This window comes from Cygnus olor, chromosome 3 (genome assembly GCF_009769625.2).
Source record: "Cygnus olor isolate bCygOlo1 chromosome 3, bCygOlo1.pri.v2, whole genome shotgun sequence".
Taxonomy (NCBI): domain Eukaryota; kingdom Metazoa; phylum Chordata; class Aves; order Anseriformes; family Anatidae; genus Cygnus; species Cygnus olor.
The window spans coordinates 57,372,030-57,391,843 of record NC_049171.1 but is presented as its reverse complement, the minus strand read 5'-3'; the positions used below and the strand labels follow the sequence as shown (position 1 = coordinate 57,391,843).

The following is a 19,814-nucleotide window of genomic DNA, read 5'->3' as shown; positions in this document are numbered from 1 at the left end:
GTTTAAACTGTTAAATAGGTTGCTGCTTAGTTTCATCTTTGGAAATGATCAAGGTTTCCAGCTTAGCTTGCATTAAGAAATACGGCAGTGTTTGAGCAGTACTTCCCACGGGTCAGACAACTTCAGGGATGAGGATAAAAATGGAGCATAAAAGCACCAGGGATAGTATAGGTTCATCTAATATTTCTCCTCCAGCAAGATGAGCTGGTTCAGCTAGTGTGACAGTGAGCTGTAATTACAGCTGTGAGAAAACAGCCGTGTGGTTTTGTCTGTGGCAAAGGCTTTTAAAATTTTCTTTAAAAAAAAAAATTTAAAGAGGGAAGAAGTGCAGGCTTTGTTTCTATTTCAGCATGCCTTCCTTTCAGGTACTTGTTTACTTCAAATAATAGCCTTGCTTAATGTAGACCCTTTATAGGATGTTAGTCCTTTAAGTAGTCAGAGTCACAGGCTATAGCAGTCTCTGTCCTTGAATACAAGTAAACTGTTGGTGTATGGGATAAAGGGAGCATGTACAGATATGATAGATTCCTTAGTGCATTCAGGGAGGAACTGCAATGTGCAGAGGCCCCAGGAATAATCGTTTTGCTTTTTCATAAGAGTTTTTTAATCTTTGTGCAAGAGAAAGAGAAAAAACAGTGAACTGTCTGGGATCTGCACGTGGATAGGAATCTTGTTCTCTGGTTATTTGAGCAACAGCATATGAAGTACTTGTTTCAGATGTAAGTAAAGGCAGGATGGAGGGTATAAAAATCTAGACCAAACGGGGGCTTCCCCAGAAGTTTACTTATGAAATAGATGGAAGAAAGAAAAAAAAAAAGAAAGAAAGAAAAAAAAGAACTCCCCAGTCAGTGAAAAAGTTTCAAATGTTGAGTGTATGTTGTGCCTATAATCAAGCAAGGTTGAACAAATGGCTCAGGCCACTGAGGATGAAAGATATTGAGTAAGGGACAGTAGCAAGAAAAGAAATGGGCAGTTCATGTGAGCATCTCCTTCAAGAAAGGAGAGATAGGAAGGAGTACATGTCATTAAAGAAAAAAATTTCCCCCAAAACAGGCTTAGTAAAGGCAAAAGGCTTGGAGATTATTTTGCACACCTCATTTTGTTACCAATAACCTCCGTTTGGTGTCTGGACTCAGACAGCTGAGTGCCTTAAAGCCCACAAGGTGCAATTTTTGTGATACCATTGTTGTCATCATAGATCAAGAAAAAGAAGAGAACATTTTTGTGAAGCTGAGGAATTTTCATTCAGATATTTTTTATCTTAGTTTTGAGGGCAAGCAACAGATGAGAAGTAAAGTAAATTTGACAGTAAGTTATAGCTCAAGCACGTGATTTCTCATCCCCTTCTCCCCTCTTAATCAAGACCCAAATGTGACTTCTCAGGCATGTTTCCGATTCTCATTTCTTAATGTAATTATAGCTTGGTTTTGTTTTTCCTTTCTTTGAAAAAGAAAATTTATACTGAGAAAAACAGAATTAGAAACTGTGGGTGAGAGGGAAGGCATTTGGGGAGAGCTTGCTGAGAGACAGCTGCTTGACTATGGCCTCAGGGGAGCCACTCACTGTAAAGGAAGGTTTCAAAGATGAGAGGAATTCTGAGTGTCTTGGAAACAGAAGCCAGTTTCATAAATGAAATAGCTTCAGAGTCCTACACCACTTAGTGTCTGGGGAAAATAGCAAAATTTGAGTGCAGGAGGGCCACATGCCCCTGCAAGTTGTTTATCTGTGTTTACAGTCCAGCACACCAAAGTAAAAACTGAAGAAGCAGATGGCCCTGGGAAGAGAATAAAACCTGACAATTACTTGATAATATAGACATACAATCCTGTGTTTTCTGTATCTTCACTATTAGGTCTTTAAGTAACACCTACTTGGTCATGCAAAGACTCATCTCAGTATCATGATGTGCTGCGCTTGCTCTTTACCGTGAGTTTTCCAAGGAGGTGTCTATTTTGTAATCGTCAAAGCCACACGAACATTTAAGGAGGAGGAGGACAGATACTCATCTCTTTTCAAGACTTTGTGTTGTTCAAACTAGACTCTACGTATAACTTCCCATACCTAGTTGGTTTTGCTCTTCCTTCAGTGGTTTTAGTACATGACTAGGATCCAGTAACTGGATACTGCCTATTTGAAAATATACTTTGCTTAATTTTGTTTCTCCGCTTTTTGTTTTCTCTGATGTTTTTTCCTCTTCTGCTCTTTCTTTATATTTACCTCTTAACACAAGCCAAAGCTAAGCAGGCAGGGATGGGACATAGCATTCCCTCCACAATGCATTTCAATTTTTCAGCAGAAAAGATTTCAAGTAGTTTCAAATTAACAGTAAATAGCTGGACATAAAACACCCCCATGCTCTTATATTAGGCAAGATCATTTGGCACCTCTGAAAGCACGCTTCTTGCTGTTTGTCATTTAGAGTCTGGTGAGTGTGTTAAGCACGATAACAAGAACTTAATGACAAAGTGGGACAACTGCAACTGCTCTTTTGTTCCTTTGAGTGCTGTTTGAATAGAGAGGCAGTGGAAAAGCCTTCTCTTTTCCAAATCTTTAATGGTCTGTGAGCCTTAAAAGCAATGTGAAGCTGCACAGGAAAAGGTTTGGTTAGTGATGTGCTTAGGTGTGTTTGATTTGAAGAAAACAATTAACCCAGAAATGTATGGGAGGGGTTGGTTAAATTGATTAAAAATCCTAGGTTAAGGGACGGGAAATATGAATATCTGGCCGCATGCACTCTGGTCTGCATTGTACAGTCAACTTTTCTCTCGTGGCAGTGGCTGAAATGTGCTGAAGTTATGTGAATTTGAAATAAACATTAACCAGTGAAGGGATTGTGGTAAAAGTCAATTTCCACACACTCAGCTTCCAGTAACGTTACTTTAGCTGGTGTTCACATGGGAGAGGAGAGGTGTGCTCTAATCTTTTTGCCATAGCACTGAGTTAAAAAACAGGGTCCTTGGACAGAATTCAGAAATGCAGTGGTCTGGGAAGACCACAACTGTCCAAAATGAGGTGAGGCACCCTCCCTTGCAAGTGTCTCTTAAGTTGATTGCTCTTTTCACTACTGTCCGAGCAAGGAGAGAGGATGACCCCAGGGTGTGACATACTGATGAGTGCCTATGGTAGGGCAGGCTTGGATGAACAAGGGGATCTGATTACCTGCTAGTTTCAGGAAGCTGTACAGAATCCTCAAATCTGTGTTAAAAAAAGGAATCAGCAAATTTTCTCAGGTGTATTTGTTCAACCTTTGGCCTGGCTTTTGCTGTAACTCTGCTTGCATTGATTTTATTTTATTCTCTCTTCCACAGAGAGTTTGAGTGTTTGGATTGGATGCCTTCTTTTCTGCCTTTTTAAGTACTTTTTCTTATATTATATATTAGATTTTCCTTGACCAGCTTGTCTATGGCCGTACTGTGTTGGTAGATTTTGTAGGTGAGCAGAGAACAGAATGCAGAAAGAGAAATGAGTAAAATATGTTGTTCGTAAGATGGACTTTGGTGTAGATGATAGCTTTCCAGATTTCAGATTTCATCCTCCAGCCACAGGAAGTCTGTTTGAATTAATTTGTTGACATAATGCTATAAGAACATTTATAAATACATTCCTCAGAGAGATGTGAAGGGAGCTGTAGTCTTTCATTTTTCAAAATGAATCTATCTATCTGCTTATGCCGGCTGTTTGTTAGAGCTCGCAATGTGGTCAGCACCAGAAGGTCCAGGATGCTGTATTGCCCTACAGGCTCTCAGCACCCCCTGGCTTGGCGTCTCTAGCATTATGGTGAGGAGAAGTAAGGAGATGGGTCCAACTGCTGTGCTGTATGTTTCACCCAGGAGAACATGTGCTCGGAACACATTGAAGGAGACGCCCAAGGGTCACAAATGCTCTTGGATGTCAAAGAAATGTATATGCAACAAACTGAAAACTAGATGAAAGGCTGGCAGAAAGACTTAAAGTCCAAAGTGAGAGCCCCAGGACATTTCCTTACAGACTGTTTGAAATCTTAGATAATTTAAGTGAAATTTGTGGAGAAGTATGAGGTAAAAGGGCCTTGGCTGGATTGTAGCATATGTTCCATGTTGCAAGGCTGCCTGGAGATGGATGCAGTGTATGCTACTTGGTAAGCTACCACTCTAGATGAGAAGTAATGAGATTTGTTTAGTGTTGGAAAGGCAGACAAGACAGGTAAGAAAACACATGGTGAAGCTTCCGGACTGAGTATTTTAATAGGAAAGTGCTAAAACATGAGAGAAGTTGGAGAAAATCTTCTAGAAAAGTTAGAATAAATACTACCTATGCATTCTTGAAGAAGAAAAAAAAAAAAAAAAAGGCAGTCTTTTTACAGGTTAATTTGGAGAAGAGTCCCTGTACCCTTTCCTCCTCCACGACTAGAAAGACAGGCTCAGTGACCAATTCAAAAAGGAAATGCATTTTTTTTCCAGCTCTAAAAGCTTAGCTTTTCACAGTGGAAAAGTGTTCTGTGTGCTGTTAGTGATCTCCCTGTTTATTGTAGTGTGTGACACAAAGACGGTAAAGGATTAGGTAGCACTGGAAAAACTGGCCAGCAGCCATTAAAAGTAGTGTGTTTACCTTTTGTGTGAGGTAGAGGATGGGGTGTATGCCATCCCTGAGGACATTAAGGTGCTTTTGGTGATGTCTCTGTTTATGTTAATGGTACCAGGCACAGTGGAGAAGACAACACTCTGTTCTTGGGATGGGAAAAATAGATCTGTAAGAGGAAAAGAGGGGAGTGCTGTGCTTAATGTGAAGCAAATGAACAAATGTAGCTTACGTTGGACCCATTTTTTTTTATTATTATTTTAATGTCCAGATGGTGTACCTTATTCTCTATTCCTTTAAAAAACATTATCTATTTAATTGCTCTATAACCCATACCTGAAACCAGAATTCTTTGTAATTGGTAAGTAAAAAACAAAACAACAACAACAACAAAAAATGACACAAACAACACAAGAGGACACTAGTTGTGTCTCTGTGTTTAAGAAAATAAAGGCATGTCCTGGTGTCCAGCCCTGCTGTCCCCAGGGTTGAGGAGCAGTGAGGGCAGACGGAAAACTCCCTGGGTCCTCTCTTCTCCCATGGGCTGAAACTCTGCCAGGTGCCAGCCCGGGAGTCTGGCTACCTCTTCCAATAAAATCACCCTTTAGACTTTCTTTATTACAGATCTTAGTTCACCCACAGCTTTCTTGGACTTTTTCAAATGCCTTCGTCTATGTTCCATTCTCCTATATATTTCAAAAGACAAACAGCAACAACAACAAAAACACAACACAACAAAGTGAAATACGTCCACCAATTAATGAAACCTTTGGACAGCTTCTTCTTAAGAAAGAGCAAGGTTCACCTGGAACAAGGCCATTGGTGCAGACTAGTTAAGCAGCAAATGCAACTAAGCTTTCCTATTGTAAAATATTGATAGCCAAAATGCCTTGCAGCAGGGTAATATCAATGCCTTGAAAACAGTAGGAAATCAGAATCAATTCAACTGATATGTTGGCAAGTGTTAACTGCATTTTATATGCAGCCTTGATTCTTTGATGAACACCCAATTTTGCTGCAGAAACAATTTGCTTTTAGACTCAACATCATAAACAGAGCGGAAGTAATTGCAATTAAGATTGTTCTCCAACTTTCCAAAGCTGTTTCCAAAATCAGGCCAATAACATCGTGTGCTTGACAGACTGTGTCTTTCTGTGTACCTTCTCTAAGAAGGTTCCTATTAGTGGTAAAGAGAAAAAAAAAACGGGGGGGGGGGGGGGGGGGGGGGGGGGGGGGGGGGGGGGGGGGGGAGATAGAGAAATGCTTGTTTTTGTAACATTTTAGAATGGCAGCTGATATTTCAGTTCCAATAAAAACAGGCGAACATATTCAGTGCCACCACTTTATCATTAATTTGAAAGTCAGACAACAAGAATGTCATTTAAGATAAATATTAAGGATGACAAAAAAATTCTAGGTAACCATTATTAAAATACATGTTTTTCTGCTTTCTTTTCCTGACTGTGTAGACTAAACTCTGGGTTCCAATGCTCACATAAAAAGGGGTTGTTAGCACTCTTTCTTCCTGTATTGTAGACATTAGAGAGGTAAGGAGTGTGAGATGCCAGTTTTCATTCTAGTTCTGCTAAGCTCTTTGCTGTCAGGAAGAGTCAAACTGTTTTGCTTCCCGTCTGTAGAAAATTGTCAGTTGATAGTTGAAACTTCAGGAATAATTAGTGAAAGTAGATGTGTAAATTCCATTGGGGGAATCAATCTTTCACAAATATATTTAAATGAATGCAGTGTCCTTTTCTTTGAACAGTGGCAGGGTGCAAAAAATTATTTTGGATTCCTTTAATGGCATCTAGAAACCTATGTTGCCTCTTTAAAAATAGATTACAGCATACCCCACTGAAGGAATCACAAAGGGAGAGAGTGATATTTAAAATTAATGCAAAAAATTTCTCCAACATGTCTCCAGCTGTCAAAAATACATTGACGATAAGCCAAACATATTTCAAAACACTTTTTGTAATTTGAAGATATCTCAAGTAATTTTTCCTCCCAAAGTAAATCTTTAATGGACTTGTACTTTTCCCTAAAAATAATGTCTTTCTTTTTTAGATCCCTCCCTTCCTTTCTCTTCTGCCCTCTCCCTCCCTGAACCAGCAATCCACAGAAAACAGATATTTAATGAAATCTGCAAAGATATGTGGCTTTGATATTTCTTTTTACCTAGGCTTTGTTGTTGTTTGTCTTTTGTGTTTTTATTCATTCTTTTCTTTGTTTTTTAGTTATAAGAGGGAGAGAAAATGGAAGATAGAGGCCAAAAATGCTAAATATTTGCTTTAGGATTATTGGGATACTGAGGATCAGGTTTTTTAATAGTTTTTTTACATTGTGATGCCCTGTATAGACATATGAATATTCCCATGGGAATACTGAGCTTACATGCTGCATTGTTAACTAAAAAGTAGTAACACTAATTGGAAGTCACCTGTATGGCCCATTTTGTGTAAACATTATCCATTTTGACAGGTTCCTCTTTGTGTTGGAACTCCTATTGTACTAAACACCTGCAGTCTGCTTTATCTTCAGTGTAATTTATGAACACTTACAAATTAACCCTCTTAACATTTGTATAAAGGAAGTTAGCATTAATTAATACCTGCCTGTCAATGGGGCAATGTTTGGCTTTAGATTTTGAGTCCACAGAAGTGCAGAGGTTACAAATCTCGGATCACATCCTTCTTTGTGTGGTTGTACAGTACATTTGTAGTGCTGCCTGCTTATGTATCACTTGAACCTTTCAGGGTTTTGAGTGTCAAATTCATGCGTAGTGCTAGAACATTTAACGTAGTAAGACCATGGTGCTAAAAACACTTACCTACAGATGGAGAGAGAGTTCTGGAGATATATTTCCTATAGTTCACGGATGTATACAAAACAATTTCTCTTTGTTGAAGAAACTTTGAAAAAATGGATGTTAATATTCTTTGCAAGACTGTAACTTAAAATAGTATTATCAGCAAGGTGTTTCTATGGGAAGCCACAACCAACTGAAAGCCATAACGCTTCCTTATTAAGAATCTGTGCTAACCCGTATTAAAATCAATGGAGAGACCTTTCTGGCTCCAGTAGGTACAGAATCGCTCAATAAAATGTAGAAAATACCCACAGGTTATTATTGTTCAGTCCATAAAAACAGTCAGCCAAAAACTTACTGTTTTTCAAAATGTAATGTGTGTACATGTGCTTCAGTACTTTTAAAAGCACTGGGGGATCCCAATTCTTCAATAGGCTGTTCACTGGAGTCAAACATTGGCAAACAACCCTCTGGGCTCAGGAGCTTTTACTAACAGGCTTTTGTTCACACCTGCTAAGCCATTTAAATTTCATATGAAGAACACGTCTAAGATCTCTTTGCCGAGCTGCAAAGAAATGTCAAAGAACCCAAAGTGTAGTTCCTGAAAACATAAAGGAAAGTTCACAATACAATCACAGTGCATTAAAATGTTCCAGGATTTTAAAGCCAGGAGCCATTTCAATTCATTGGGGTGACTGCCTGCTTTGTGAAGGCGTTAGGATTTTTCACCCAGTCATTTTTGTACCAAGTCCAACAGCTTGGAGCGGAGCAAGATAATATCTGTAGAAGGGCAGATTTTATTTTTATCTATGTGCTTCAACTGATAGTGAAATACTATACATTTCTGTGGTTAATCATCCTTGCTTTTTGACACAGATCTTTATTTCAAATTTCAGCAGGATCTTGCTATGCCTTTGTCTGAAGAATTAAAAAGTCTTCTACCCAAACTGACTCATCCTATGGAGACTTTGTGCAGAGACTGCACGTGGAAGTGGGAATGTTAAAAGATGTATGTATACGTATCTTTGGTCATTGAAATATGCCATGCAATGAGTGCTTTACATTTTAAAGTGAAATTAGAAGAAATTGTTGCAGATGTGGGAGTATGTTACATAAATGTTAGCCTATCAGAGCTGTGTTTCTTTGGAAGGAAGACTTCAATGTTTCATTTATGATCATTTTGGTTTTACTAGCCCATCAATCTATGCATACAGAAGAAGTAAAAAAAAAAAAAAAATTGTACACAAAGATCACATTGTAATGCGCCATTGGCAGTTAGATTTTCAGCGAATTTAGTTCCTTTCTGTCCGGGACAAATCCAGGGACACTACTGTACGGGCTGGATTTTTTTGTGTAAGATGAGGTAAGGTGATGAAGAAGCTACTGAGACCACCAGTGTATGTCACAAGGGCCATCGAAAAGACCTGGCTGTCTGCTGAGAGTCAGGTGCTTCTTAGGGGTGGCTGCAGGGAACCTGAATGGTCCTACCAGAACTGCTGCTGACAGGGGGGAGGAAGAAGCCAGCTCCTGAAGTCTCTGTGGCTTCTTTTCATGCTGGGTTTGCCTCTGGAGCAGTTTCAGTGTATTACTGTTCACCCCACTTAGCTATCGAGCCAGCAGATTCCTGTAAATGAAGGATAACACTGCAGCTTGATCCTCACCTATAGGAATAGATGGCTTGTTTCCCTGTATTTATCAGAACAGTTCCTAATGGTGTCTTTTAGTCCTGTATTTAGTTGAGGCCTAAATGTCCCAAGTGTGCGTTTGTTCCCTTGGGAGATTATTTCACAGCCCAATGCACTTGTGTCAGGGAAAATTCCCTACAGTTTAGTCTGACTTTATTTTTAAAGACAGGTGGAGTTTCTACCTTGCACTGGAATAAATACGTAAGCATACTGAACTTTCTGCAGTACCTTGAGTTTGATTCAAAAGATAGCATAACCAGTCAATATAGCTCTCACGCACATCTGCCCTCCAGGTCTTGGCTGTTCCCAGTTTCCCTAAAGCATCCGCCTCTTTGGAATTATAGCCCTGCCAACTCAAATTGCAAATACATTTCCTTTGTGTTTATAAACTCAGTAAGTGGGGCATATCTTCCTGTGGACATGATGCCTGGTTTCATAGTTACTGGACCATTTTAGAGATTCCCTTCAACCAGCTCAACTAATGGCTGCATTTATCAGGAGATTGGTCTGAGCTTAAAAAAACAAAAACAAACAAACAAAAACAAACAAACAAACAAAAAAACACCTTCACGGATTCGGAAATGATTTTATTCAGAAAATTCAAACATTGCATTGACTTCCTGGAAATCAAGAAGTAAAACAAACGAGTGTTCATCAGCATGCTGGAAGAATATCCCACTGGGGAATTGCGAGGATGGAGTGGCCAAACCAAATGCTACCTACAGATTCCCAGAGTATGCAGGTAACAACGAGGTCCCTATAAGCTCTTTCTGCAGAATGCAATAACTCAGAGATGGAGATGTGGTAAGGAGAAGTTTATGACTCAGTTCTTTCTATGGGAAAAATGGGCCCAGATTTTGTCTCCACTCAGTACATTTTACCTGTATTTTTCTCCAGCTTGTTTTTATCTTCAGTATTGAGACTTGGATGAAGCAGAATAAAATTTTCCAAGTTAAGATATTCCTGAGTATTTAATCTTCTACATGATAACCTGCCCAAAATGATTCCTTTTTAAGAGCAGCCTTTTTAAGAGCACATGATGATGATGATGTGGTAATCTTCCATTCTGGGATGAAGAATGTTTTGGAGATGGCAAATGATTTTTCTCTGCACTGTGCATTGCACAGCAGACTGGAAAAAGCTCCCACAGAGCATTAGGGAGAACAGATCCTTTACCACTCTAGGTGCTGTCAGAAATCAAGATTCCTCTGATAGCACGAGTGGTAGGTAGTACTCCTGATTTGGATTGCAATTTCGGAACAACATACATACATGGCACCTCCCGTTTTGTTATGTTGCAGGACAAAGAGCTGGTTTCTGTGCACACGAAGGAGCAGAGAGGAGCTATGGCGGGTGGGGGAACCCCAGAGGTGCCCTGCTCAGGGTATTTCCACTCACATTACAGGAGAGCCGTTAGTCCTCTGAGGGCCCAAAGAAAGAAAGCCATCAGTCCAGCTGCCCACAGAAGGAAAAAGAGAGGCAGCCGGGAACCCAAATAACCCATCAGAGAAAAGAGGTCCTGCCCAGACCCCCTCAGGGCGTCACAGGAGGAGATAAGGGAAAAAGCTCTTGAGGGCACGTCACCAACCGAGGGGGCTATGCCTCAGGGTTAGGTCTCATTCATAAGGGGGCCTGGGCCAGCTGCTGGCATGGGGTTGTGGCCTCCAGGGCTGCAGCCTCCAGGGCTGCTCGCCTGCCCTGCTGCCAGCAGCTGGGAGACCAAGGGTCTAAGGCCAGTGACCAGCCCAGCTCCTGCACTGCAAGTGTATGTCAGTATTTCCCACTGATGCGCCATCAGCCAGATCAGACAGAGAGGGGACCAGGATGAGGCCGTTGGGGCTTCTGTGAGCGCTGTGGTTTCTGTCTTTACCTCTGTGGCCGGTGGTGTATTCATGTATAGATGTGCTGTGTGTGTGTGTGTGTGTATGTCTACGGACCTGCTGGGGACACATACAGCTGCTTGGCCCTGGGGACATGGACCTGCAGCGGCCTTGCTGCTGTTGGGCTGCTGGGTTTGGCAGACTACAACTGTTTTTGTGCTGGTTTGTCTTGCACGAAATCCATTCCTGTTTGTACACTTGCTTTGTTAGCACCAACTGGTTTTGAAGCCAGTTATTAATTTTTATGTGTGTTTGCAGTCCATGTTAAATGTTTTGTTTTTTTTTTTTGTGGTGGTGTTCTTGGCAGTCTTAGCAAAATGAAGAGCCAAATACAAGTGTATTCAGGAACAGTAAAAATGGCCCTAGGGGCTCCTTATGTATAGACCAAAACAATGTGGACAGGTAAAGCCCAGATTCTGGCACTGACACAATCCCTGAGAATCTTGAGAGCAGATACCTTAAGAAAATTGGCTTTGAGTCAGAGTTACACACAATTTTTAATCTTATAAAGACGTCCCACCTAAATAACTGAAACTACTGACATATTTCGGTGCTCTGGGCCCTGCAAAAATCAGCTTTTCATCGTCAACCTTTTGATTGCCACTGAGAATGTGTGTGATTTCCCCAGATCAGTGCTGTTTGATTAATTTCATGTGTATTGTTGGGAGGGAGGGGGAGGACTCCTGTGTGTTACAAGTGGATGAGTGGTTGGCTGTGCATATTCTCTAGCTTTCTAGCTTGGTTTTTACTAACACCTGTACCTCCTAGACCCAAAGCTCTGTTACTCATCTTGCCTGCAGCACCTGCAGTGTTAACAACTGGTGACAGCAAGCTCTGCACCGCAGCCTCTCTGCTTCTAAACCCTCTTTCACATGCTCTGCAGCAACAATTGTTAAGACCAAGTTAACAAACTCTTCAAATGCCACAGCCTTGCACCTCAAAAACCTGAGCACCCACTTTAAGCATTTTGTTTTTTTTTTAAATATGAGGAACCTTATATTGTCTCCTGTGAATTATTACATATACATGAAATGCAGCTACAGAGATTTTTTTTTTTAAATAAACTATTGTCTTTCCATTTTGTCATAACATCATGCTTCCTGCTTTCTCTGACACCTCAGCGCAGTGCAAGAGTGGTGTGAGGGAGCATGAAATCAGGCATTTCAGCTTTCCTGGTGATCTGATTCTACCCCTTATTTGCTACATAGTCTTGATGTTCTGAGGAGTGCTGCTGCAGTAACAGCTCTCCATAAAGCTCCAAACTGGTCTGAGACCAATGCTGGGGTGTTGCCCTCAGTGCAGTCAGATTTGCACAAGGTACTGGGCAGAAGCCTCTAAAAATTCATTCCCAGTTGCAGCATCTCAAATTCAAATCCCCACAAGTCACTGATGACATTAAAACACCTTGGCCATTTTGCATAACAGCATTGTGCTTTAATGTCCATTTACATGTCAAAGTTATTTGTACTCCCTTTTTACATCTCAAATCCAGCTACGATACTTAACGGAGCAAAAAGCATCAGAACAAAATGGTTTCATTTCTTCTCTTCAAAGGTTCTTTGTGGTTTTGAAGAGAACAAACACCAAGTTATTTTGCCATGCTCCAACAAAACAAACAAACCCACCCAAATATGATGTCTTTTCATGACTTTATGCAGGGAAGATGCTGGATGTCCTCTTTCTGTGGGGGTCAGTATTTCCAGGCACCAAATCAGTAACCACTGAGATGGAGTTTTATGGCAGATGCCCCTGACGACTTCGAAGTTTGGCCCCCACAGCGGTGCCTGCACCTCTTGGTGGGGCCAGGTACCCATGCTCGGCATCCCCCCCTCCTCACCCCGCTCGTCTGCAGCCGTGGGAGGAAGCGGCCAGCGAGGCAAGGAAGCAGAAGTACCTCCCTGTGCTGCTCCTCCCCTCCTCAGAGCCCCGCAGCTCTCGGGGTGCAGCACAAGCCGGGCTGCAAGCCTTGAATGCTCCAAAGCTTCTCCCCAGCTGTTAGGTGCCAGACACACATGCTGCCTTGCAGTGGACCATGGCATCTACCCTCGAGAAGTTCATTCATTCTTTGGACCCCAGAACCCTTCCCAGGGTCCTACAAATCCAGTCAGGCATCTATTTCCAAGGTGAGCAGCGCGTGCTTTTGGCAAGGTCTTGCAAGTCCTTCTTGGATACCAGGTCCTCCCTGGGAGGGGTGGGGGATGGAGCTGGAGGGAGGATGCTGACAGACTTGTCTCCTGGCAGTTTCCCTCCAATTTTCCACCGCCTTTGAATAAAGCAGTGTAAGGATGCTGTTGGGAAGAGTCTTTGGAATAGTGTGCATCTGGTCTTCTAACAGGCTTTGAGGGAGGTGAAATCATTAGTGCTCATCATATCCTGGAAATAGTACTGGAATGAGTCATGAATTTGCCTTGCGCTGGCTCAGAGCCATCAGTCCAGAAATGGCGAATCACCTTGCGGAGGTTAATCAATTAATGCTAGTCCTGGCATTAGCATGGAGCGATAATCTCTGTCTTCAAAGTAAAGAAACAGTCCGGAAACTGACCGTGAGGAACAATAAGGAAAAGCATTTTCCTGAAGTTCTGAGCTGCATTTGAGGGTGCTTCAGTTGCATGCCAATATGAAGGGATGGTTATAAGCCAGATAGGAGTACCACGGGGGCCATATTTTGCTCTGCTTTTCTGCACTAGTTTTTGTTTGTTTATTTGTTTGTTTTGTTTGTTTTTAATGCTGTTTTTATTATTGCTGGGCTGTGCTTTTACACAAAATAGAGTGGAAGGATGGTAAAGAGGCTTGCACTGGAGGGAGAAGTTCCACACTTGGTCAGGGCATAAGACTGCATTTAATGACAGTGAAAACACCATGTCAAGCCTGTGTATCAGTCTAGGAAAAGTAGGTTACCTGCTTGTCACTGCAGATCAGTGGTTTGCAGAGGGATTAAGTGAGGCCCTGATGTAAATAAATGTCTTAGCAGGACCGTGCCGATTTTACAAATTCCTGGCAGCCAGGGGAGAAAGAGGGTAAACTTAGGCTCTCACTACATAAAACAGAGGGTGCTTTACGATATGATCTCAAGCTTCAGGATCCACAATATTTACATTTACATCACTCTAAAAATCCCCGTGCTGTCCCATAGTAGGAGGAAAGAGGAGCTGTGGCCATGGAAAGTCTGCGCTGCCCTCCTGGAGCTGGGGCTGGTAGGGCGATCCTTCCTTCTGGCCTTGGGCAGGCGGGAGGACAGGAAGGGCACACTTCAGCCTCAAGCATGGTAGGCTGCCATGTTCTCCTGACTGCCCTAACTGGCTGCTTGGAAACTGCACGGGGCCTGTGAATAGTGCTGATGTGCAAAAAGGCATTCTAGGAGATGAACTTGGCCAAAATTACCAGAAACTTTTGAAAATATGATTTTCCCATCTTCCCTCTCTTGTGGCCTTTTCAAATTGTACTGTGTAAAATGGCCCAAGAACTTGATTCCAGCTTGAAACAAATGAAAATCTTGATGAGGAGGCTGCTACCTAGGTGATGAATTTAAAGATCACATCTTTAAGTTGGCGTAGCCACCATATTTGCCTCTCTCCATACACCTAGAAAGCAGAGGTAATATAAATACAAGATGCAAATTTACATGTGTATATATGTGTGTATACACACACAGAATGTGAGGTACATACATAGATACAAAACGCTAAAATAAAAATACAGCAGCCCTGCTGTCAGCAGGTTTCTGGGTCCCTCCAGTTGCATTCTGCTGTTGCGGGTGGCAAAGCTCTACACCCTCTGAGCAGGGCGTATTTCAGTGCGGGCTTCCATTTGCTGTGTAGACCCTGGGGCACGAGGAGAAGGCAACGGTGGAGGCACAGCCCACAGCCCGCACTGTAGCAGTGCTCTCTCATGTGTGAGGAAAAGGCTCTTAACTGGCAACTGGCTCTAAGACAAGGGCTGCCCAGCCTGGGAGCAGGTGGCATGTGCCTCGTGCTGCTCTGGTGCTCCTTAAGCTGCCAGCAGCACCTCCTCTTCCTGCCCTCTGCTCCCGGTAGCTTCCCCTCATCTCGGCTCTCTGCCTCCCCACCATCAGGCTAGGTGCCCCACTGACATGCGTACTGGTGCATGCACTACACGAGCAATCATGGTGTCGGTAATGTCACGCCTATTGACAGCAACATGTGTTTATTGCTATGGTTCCAAGGACCAAATCAGAGCATTCGTGCCCTGATCTTAGTAGCTGCCAACCTGCTACAGTCAGCTTGGTCAGCTGATTCCCACCTGGATTAGCTGATCTATGGAGCTGGGTTTTGTAAGAATCTTAAACCATTCTCAGTACTACATGTAGATAGTAATGGAAAAGATGTATTTTGAAAGCATTACACTGCTGGGATTGTTTGAAACTGGTCAGTAGCAAAGGGTGAATAATTTCATGACATAGGAATTTAAGATAGTGAGAACTTGTACAAATGTACATGCTAAGTTCTCCACAGGCGAAACAAACAGAAAAACAAACAAACAAACATACTACACGGTCTCTTAATGCGAGTTTAAACAGTTACACAGACTGGCAAATGGAATAAATAACAATTTACTAAATCCATTAAGAGCTGTCAGATCAAAGCTGCAGCAGCCAGCCGATGAAGGTTGGTTGTAGCCACATAGCTGATAAGGAGACAGTGGAGTTTAATTCATGTTCTGGTTTTCTGTGGTGCCCTGATGTGCTGTGGGGATGAAAAATCTTCATTTACTCAATCTGGACACAACATTTTGCACAAAATGCATTTATGTCTAAATGATATTACAAATATATGACTTGCAAATTTACCTCACTGCTCTTGACAGAGTTTCAGTACCTTTGGAAGCATAAGGAAAACATAATGCTATACATCTTTGTAATGTAAGGGTCAGTGTATTTTTGTCCATGCAGTGAAGTGTTTTTATTAGAAGCTGCAATGGGCTCTCTTGCTCTGGGGCAAGAGAGTGGGAATTTGATTGCCCTTGAACAAGGTAACAGCCCTAAAAAAAAAAAAAAAAAAAAAGAAAAAAAAGTTCCATTCTGCCTTTCTTCATACCATGTAACACCAAATGCAGTCTAGGTCTTTCCTTTTAGATGCAAGCCTACATGCTACAGCGCCAGGTGGAGAATGTTGGAAACATGCTGTATGCACCCATTTTACCATTAATTTCTCTATTGGCCTATACAAATTATGTCCCAGCTGATATTAATGGAATTGTGATTTATTTAACTGTAGCTCCCAAAACTGCAAAGGGACAAGCCTGTATAGACCCCTAAACTACAGCCTTTTGAAATTTTGCGATTGGTGATGAATGCTACAACATAGACTCCTCTCTGCACAACAGTTCCCTTTTCTGTTCTTGGCTTGAACCAGAGGGTTGGGTTTCCTGTAAGGTTTTACCTTAGTGGTATGAGAGCAGCTGCAGTTGCAATGTTTTTCATGCCATACCTGGACTTTGGGGTGAGCTGAAGCCCCAGCCAGCTTGCCTTTGGCTGGAAGGTCAAGGTTTGAGGGACTGACTCAAGTTCCCATGTTCTTCGTGACCTTTCTATCCACCAGCGTGTGGCTGTATGGTCAGAGTCCCAGCCTGCAGTCACTCTCTGCGACTGTCTGGCGCTATGCAAAGTCAGGAAGATGGGTTTTTAGTAATAGTCTTGACTTCTTCTGAAGTGCTTTTCATTCATCATACTCAATGGGCCATACAGAAGTAGGAAAATTATTGTCATCCCTGGTCTGCAAACAGAAACACAGCTGAGAGGATTCTCGTGGTTCTGCCAGCCCCAGGGATACCTCTTGAGGCAGCTGTTTGGGACTCTGCAGTTCACTGTCCTTGTCATAATATCACCTCTGCAGAAACCGGACTGCTGAGGGAAATAGGAAGGCTGAGTATAAGATGAAAGCAAATTTGTCACGTACAAATATCTTAGTAATCAGCACTGATTAGAAAGGAACTACAGTGCAGTCTGAAGTACATGACAATTTAATAGCTCATTAAAATATGTTATTAACAAATTAAACTGCTGAAACTCCATTGGAAACTGATTTGATTGATTGAATATCTTTCTTTGAACATTTTAGTAAATATTGATGCTTAGTGAGCTAAGTATTGTATGGCCACTGATTTTTACAGATAGCATGCAAGTATGAGCATCTTTATGTTGCAAAAATTATGTCTGTTTTAATACTGATATAATTATTTTATGGGTAATTGAATTTAATATTCTGCAGGCTTAATTTAACTAGTGGCAGGATAGTAAAAAGTGTCAAACTTTAATTGTGAATGATGTGGAATTGCTTGAGGCACCTATTCTGTTGGTGTTTCTTGCCACTAGCCATGTTCCGTACCCACAGCATTCCCAGTTTTTACTCAATCTAAATAAAAATCCCATGCTGTATTTTTTATTCCCCTAAAGCACACTTAGCTATGGGATTATCCCCAAGAACTGGGATTTATTACAGTATGGGGAGACTTGGTAGTTCCTCAACACAGTTGAGTTGCTCCAAAGCAGCACCTGCTGCTTAAATTGCAGTGCCAGAATGTCTCTTTATGATGGACCCATGAAACTCATTGGGAAAGTTTATGCTGTACGCTCTTTCTATGGGGAGAAGGGATCTTCAAGGCAGCAGCCTCCACAGGTCTGGGGTGCAGTGAAGCAGCAGACTGCAAATGCAGTGCTCCGCTCTGCTCCCACTGCTGGGGGGCTGGAAATTTCCAGGTCTCTCTGTGCAGGGAGCAAGTGGTGGGAAGAGATAGCAGTGGGGTCACATTCATAGCCGTGGATGATGCCCTTGCAGGTCTAAAAGATGCTCAAGATTGCCAGGTGTGCATCCCCCTGCCCTGGGCAACCATTTGGTGCTCTTTTGACAGCTGCGAGGGGTGATGCCAAACAAACCCTACAGGGACATGTTCCTTCTTTGGTGAATGCAAACAGCTACATTTACACACCCTCTTTGGTGAACCATGAAGACCATGAACATGCTCAGGCTCATGGTTACTCTTGGCTCTCCTTTGCTGTCTGCATATCCATGCCTGTTCGCTGTCTCTGCAGTTTCAATTTCACCCTTTCTGCTTCTGTTACTGGGAAGCAGCATCTTTCCACAGCGTGCTTCTGTGAGCCTTGCAGGAGAACCATGGGTTCAGCCATCCATCAGCAGAGCACTGCAACCAATTACAAAAAGTCCTGTTAACCCTGGAACTGCATCTAGGCAAACTGGACAAAAGAGGAATCCTTGTACATCATCTCGGCTGCCCCAAGTCCTATTTGTGCAAGAAATCATGCTCAACACTAACAGTTAGAAAACAATCATGTAGGATGGAATGATTTTTAATCCTTTTAAGGCAACCTGGAGGAAACAAACCCTGCTGGCTTAGTGTAAGAAGCCAGTGAGTCAATGAAAACTAGGATATGTAGTATTTAATATCCATGAATAAACCAAGCAAGCTTCCTCTTCATGATTAATAAAGGCACTTTGTATCTAAAAAACAAAAAGCAACCAACCAATCAACCAAAACCAAAAACAAAACAACAACAAAACCCACACAGTTTAAACAGAGGAAAAATTATGGACAACTTTGAACAGCTTTGATGAAGATAATCAGGGCTGTACTTCTTAGAGGTGGAAGATCAATAAAAGTGACCTGTGTTTTTACTGGGTGGAGTCTTATTTGAGTGAAAGGGTCAAAGGAAGAATTGCATGAGAAATTGTAGAACTTACTTTGGGGTACAGTGCTTGTGCTTGCTGATTTGCTTCATTTTTGCAGAGATAGAAGCCAAATCTGTCTGTGAAAATGGAAGGGTTTCTTCCCTTGAACATAGTTATTTCCTTTCCTCTTGATTCAGCAGTTAGGAGTGAGATCCCTGTGTACAGCAGTAACAACAGATTGTTTGAATTCTCTTTTGTGGTCAGTAGTCAGAGGATGTTAGTAAATTTTCTCTATTAATATGTACCACTGAAACTCTCCTGTACTTGCTCAGACTGCTTCAAAAACATTTTATTCTGAACAAGAGGGAAAGTGCCTTTCAATGAATGCAGTATTGCATTCGAAAGAAACCTGACTTTTATGGGTCAGATATTGCTCATTTTATTCACGCTGCTGCCCTCAGTGGGATGACTCATCCAGATACAGTGTGAAAAACCTGACCCTCAGTAGTTGGCATTGAGAGGCAAAGACTTTTTGAGGATCATGGGCATTTTCTTTCTACAAGATTCAGCTCTGAGCCTCTCTGTGGATGGCACAGCAGGTGGGTAGGATATCCAAAATACCTGGCTTATTTTGATGCAGGGATCTTCCCTGACATGCTGCAGGTGCCTGGGACATGCTGGTTTCCTGCAGGAGACCAGGCTCCCCAGATGTTCTTGTCGGGGGTGGCCTCCAGGGATGGGAGGAGAAGGCATGCGGCAGGAGGAGCCATGCTTCCCTGAGTACCAGCCTGCTGTCCTGTAAAAATACCACGATGACTTTCACAAACCTGGGCTCTGGGGAGGTAAGGGGACAACTACAGCAAATGAGAGAGGTGGGACGGTCCTGGTATAAACTCATGGTACACAAGTCCATGACCATGCATGTTGCTGACTTTCAGGTCTTTAGTGGGGGTATTTTTTTCTTCAATAACTTTTCTTCCAGCCATGATTTATGTGTGAGGGGATGTGGCATTTGCCCAGGTTCGCAGCTTCTGGTTAGCTCCCTTGGGCAGACAGTAATGGGTCAAGGGGCAACGTGCAGTGGTCTCAACAGGGGAAGGTGCTTAAACTTGTTGCCATTTTGGGGCTCCATCTGTGATGCTCCACACTCTGGCCTGATCTTGCAACTCAATTTAAGCAGCCTTCTTAAACCCAGTCCAACAAATTACACATGTGCTATAAAATATCTACTTCATTAAACATA

General features: G+C 42.2%; 1 protein-coding gene across 1 annotated transcript in view; it reads left to right on the top strand.

Moving 5' to 3' along the window:
• Nucleotides 1-12,612: 12,612 nt before the first annotated feature.
• THEMIS (thymocyte selection associated) overlaps nt 12,613-19,814 on the top strand; it is an 88,436-nt gene continuing 81,234 nt past the window's right edge. Inside the window, 1 exon segment of the mRNA XM_040552920.1 lies at nt 12,613-13,051. Within this exon segment, the coding sequence (XP_040408854.1) occupies nt 12,961-13,051 (91 nt within the window). The 5' untranslated portion in view covers nt 12,613-12,960.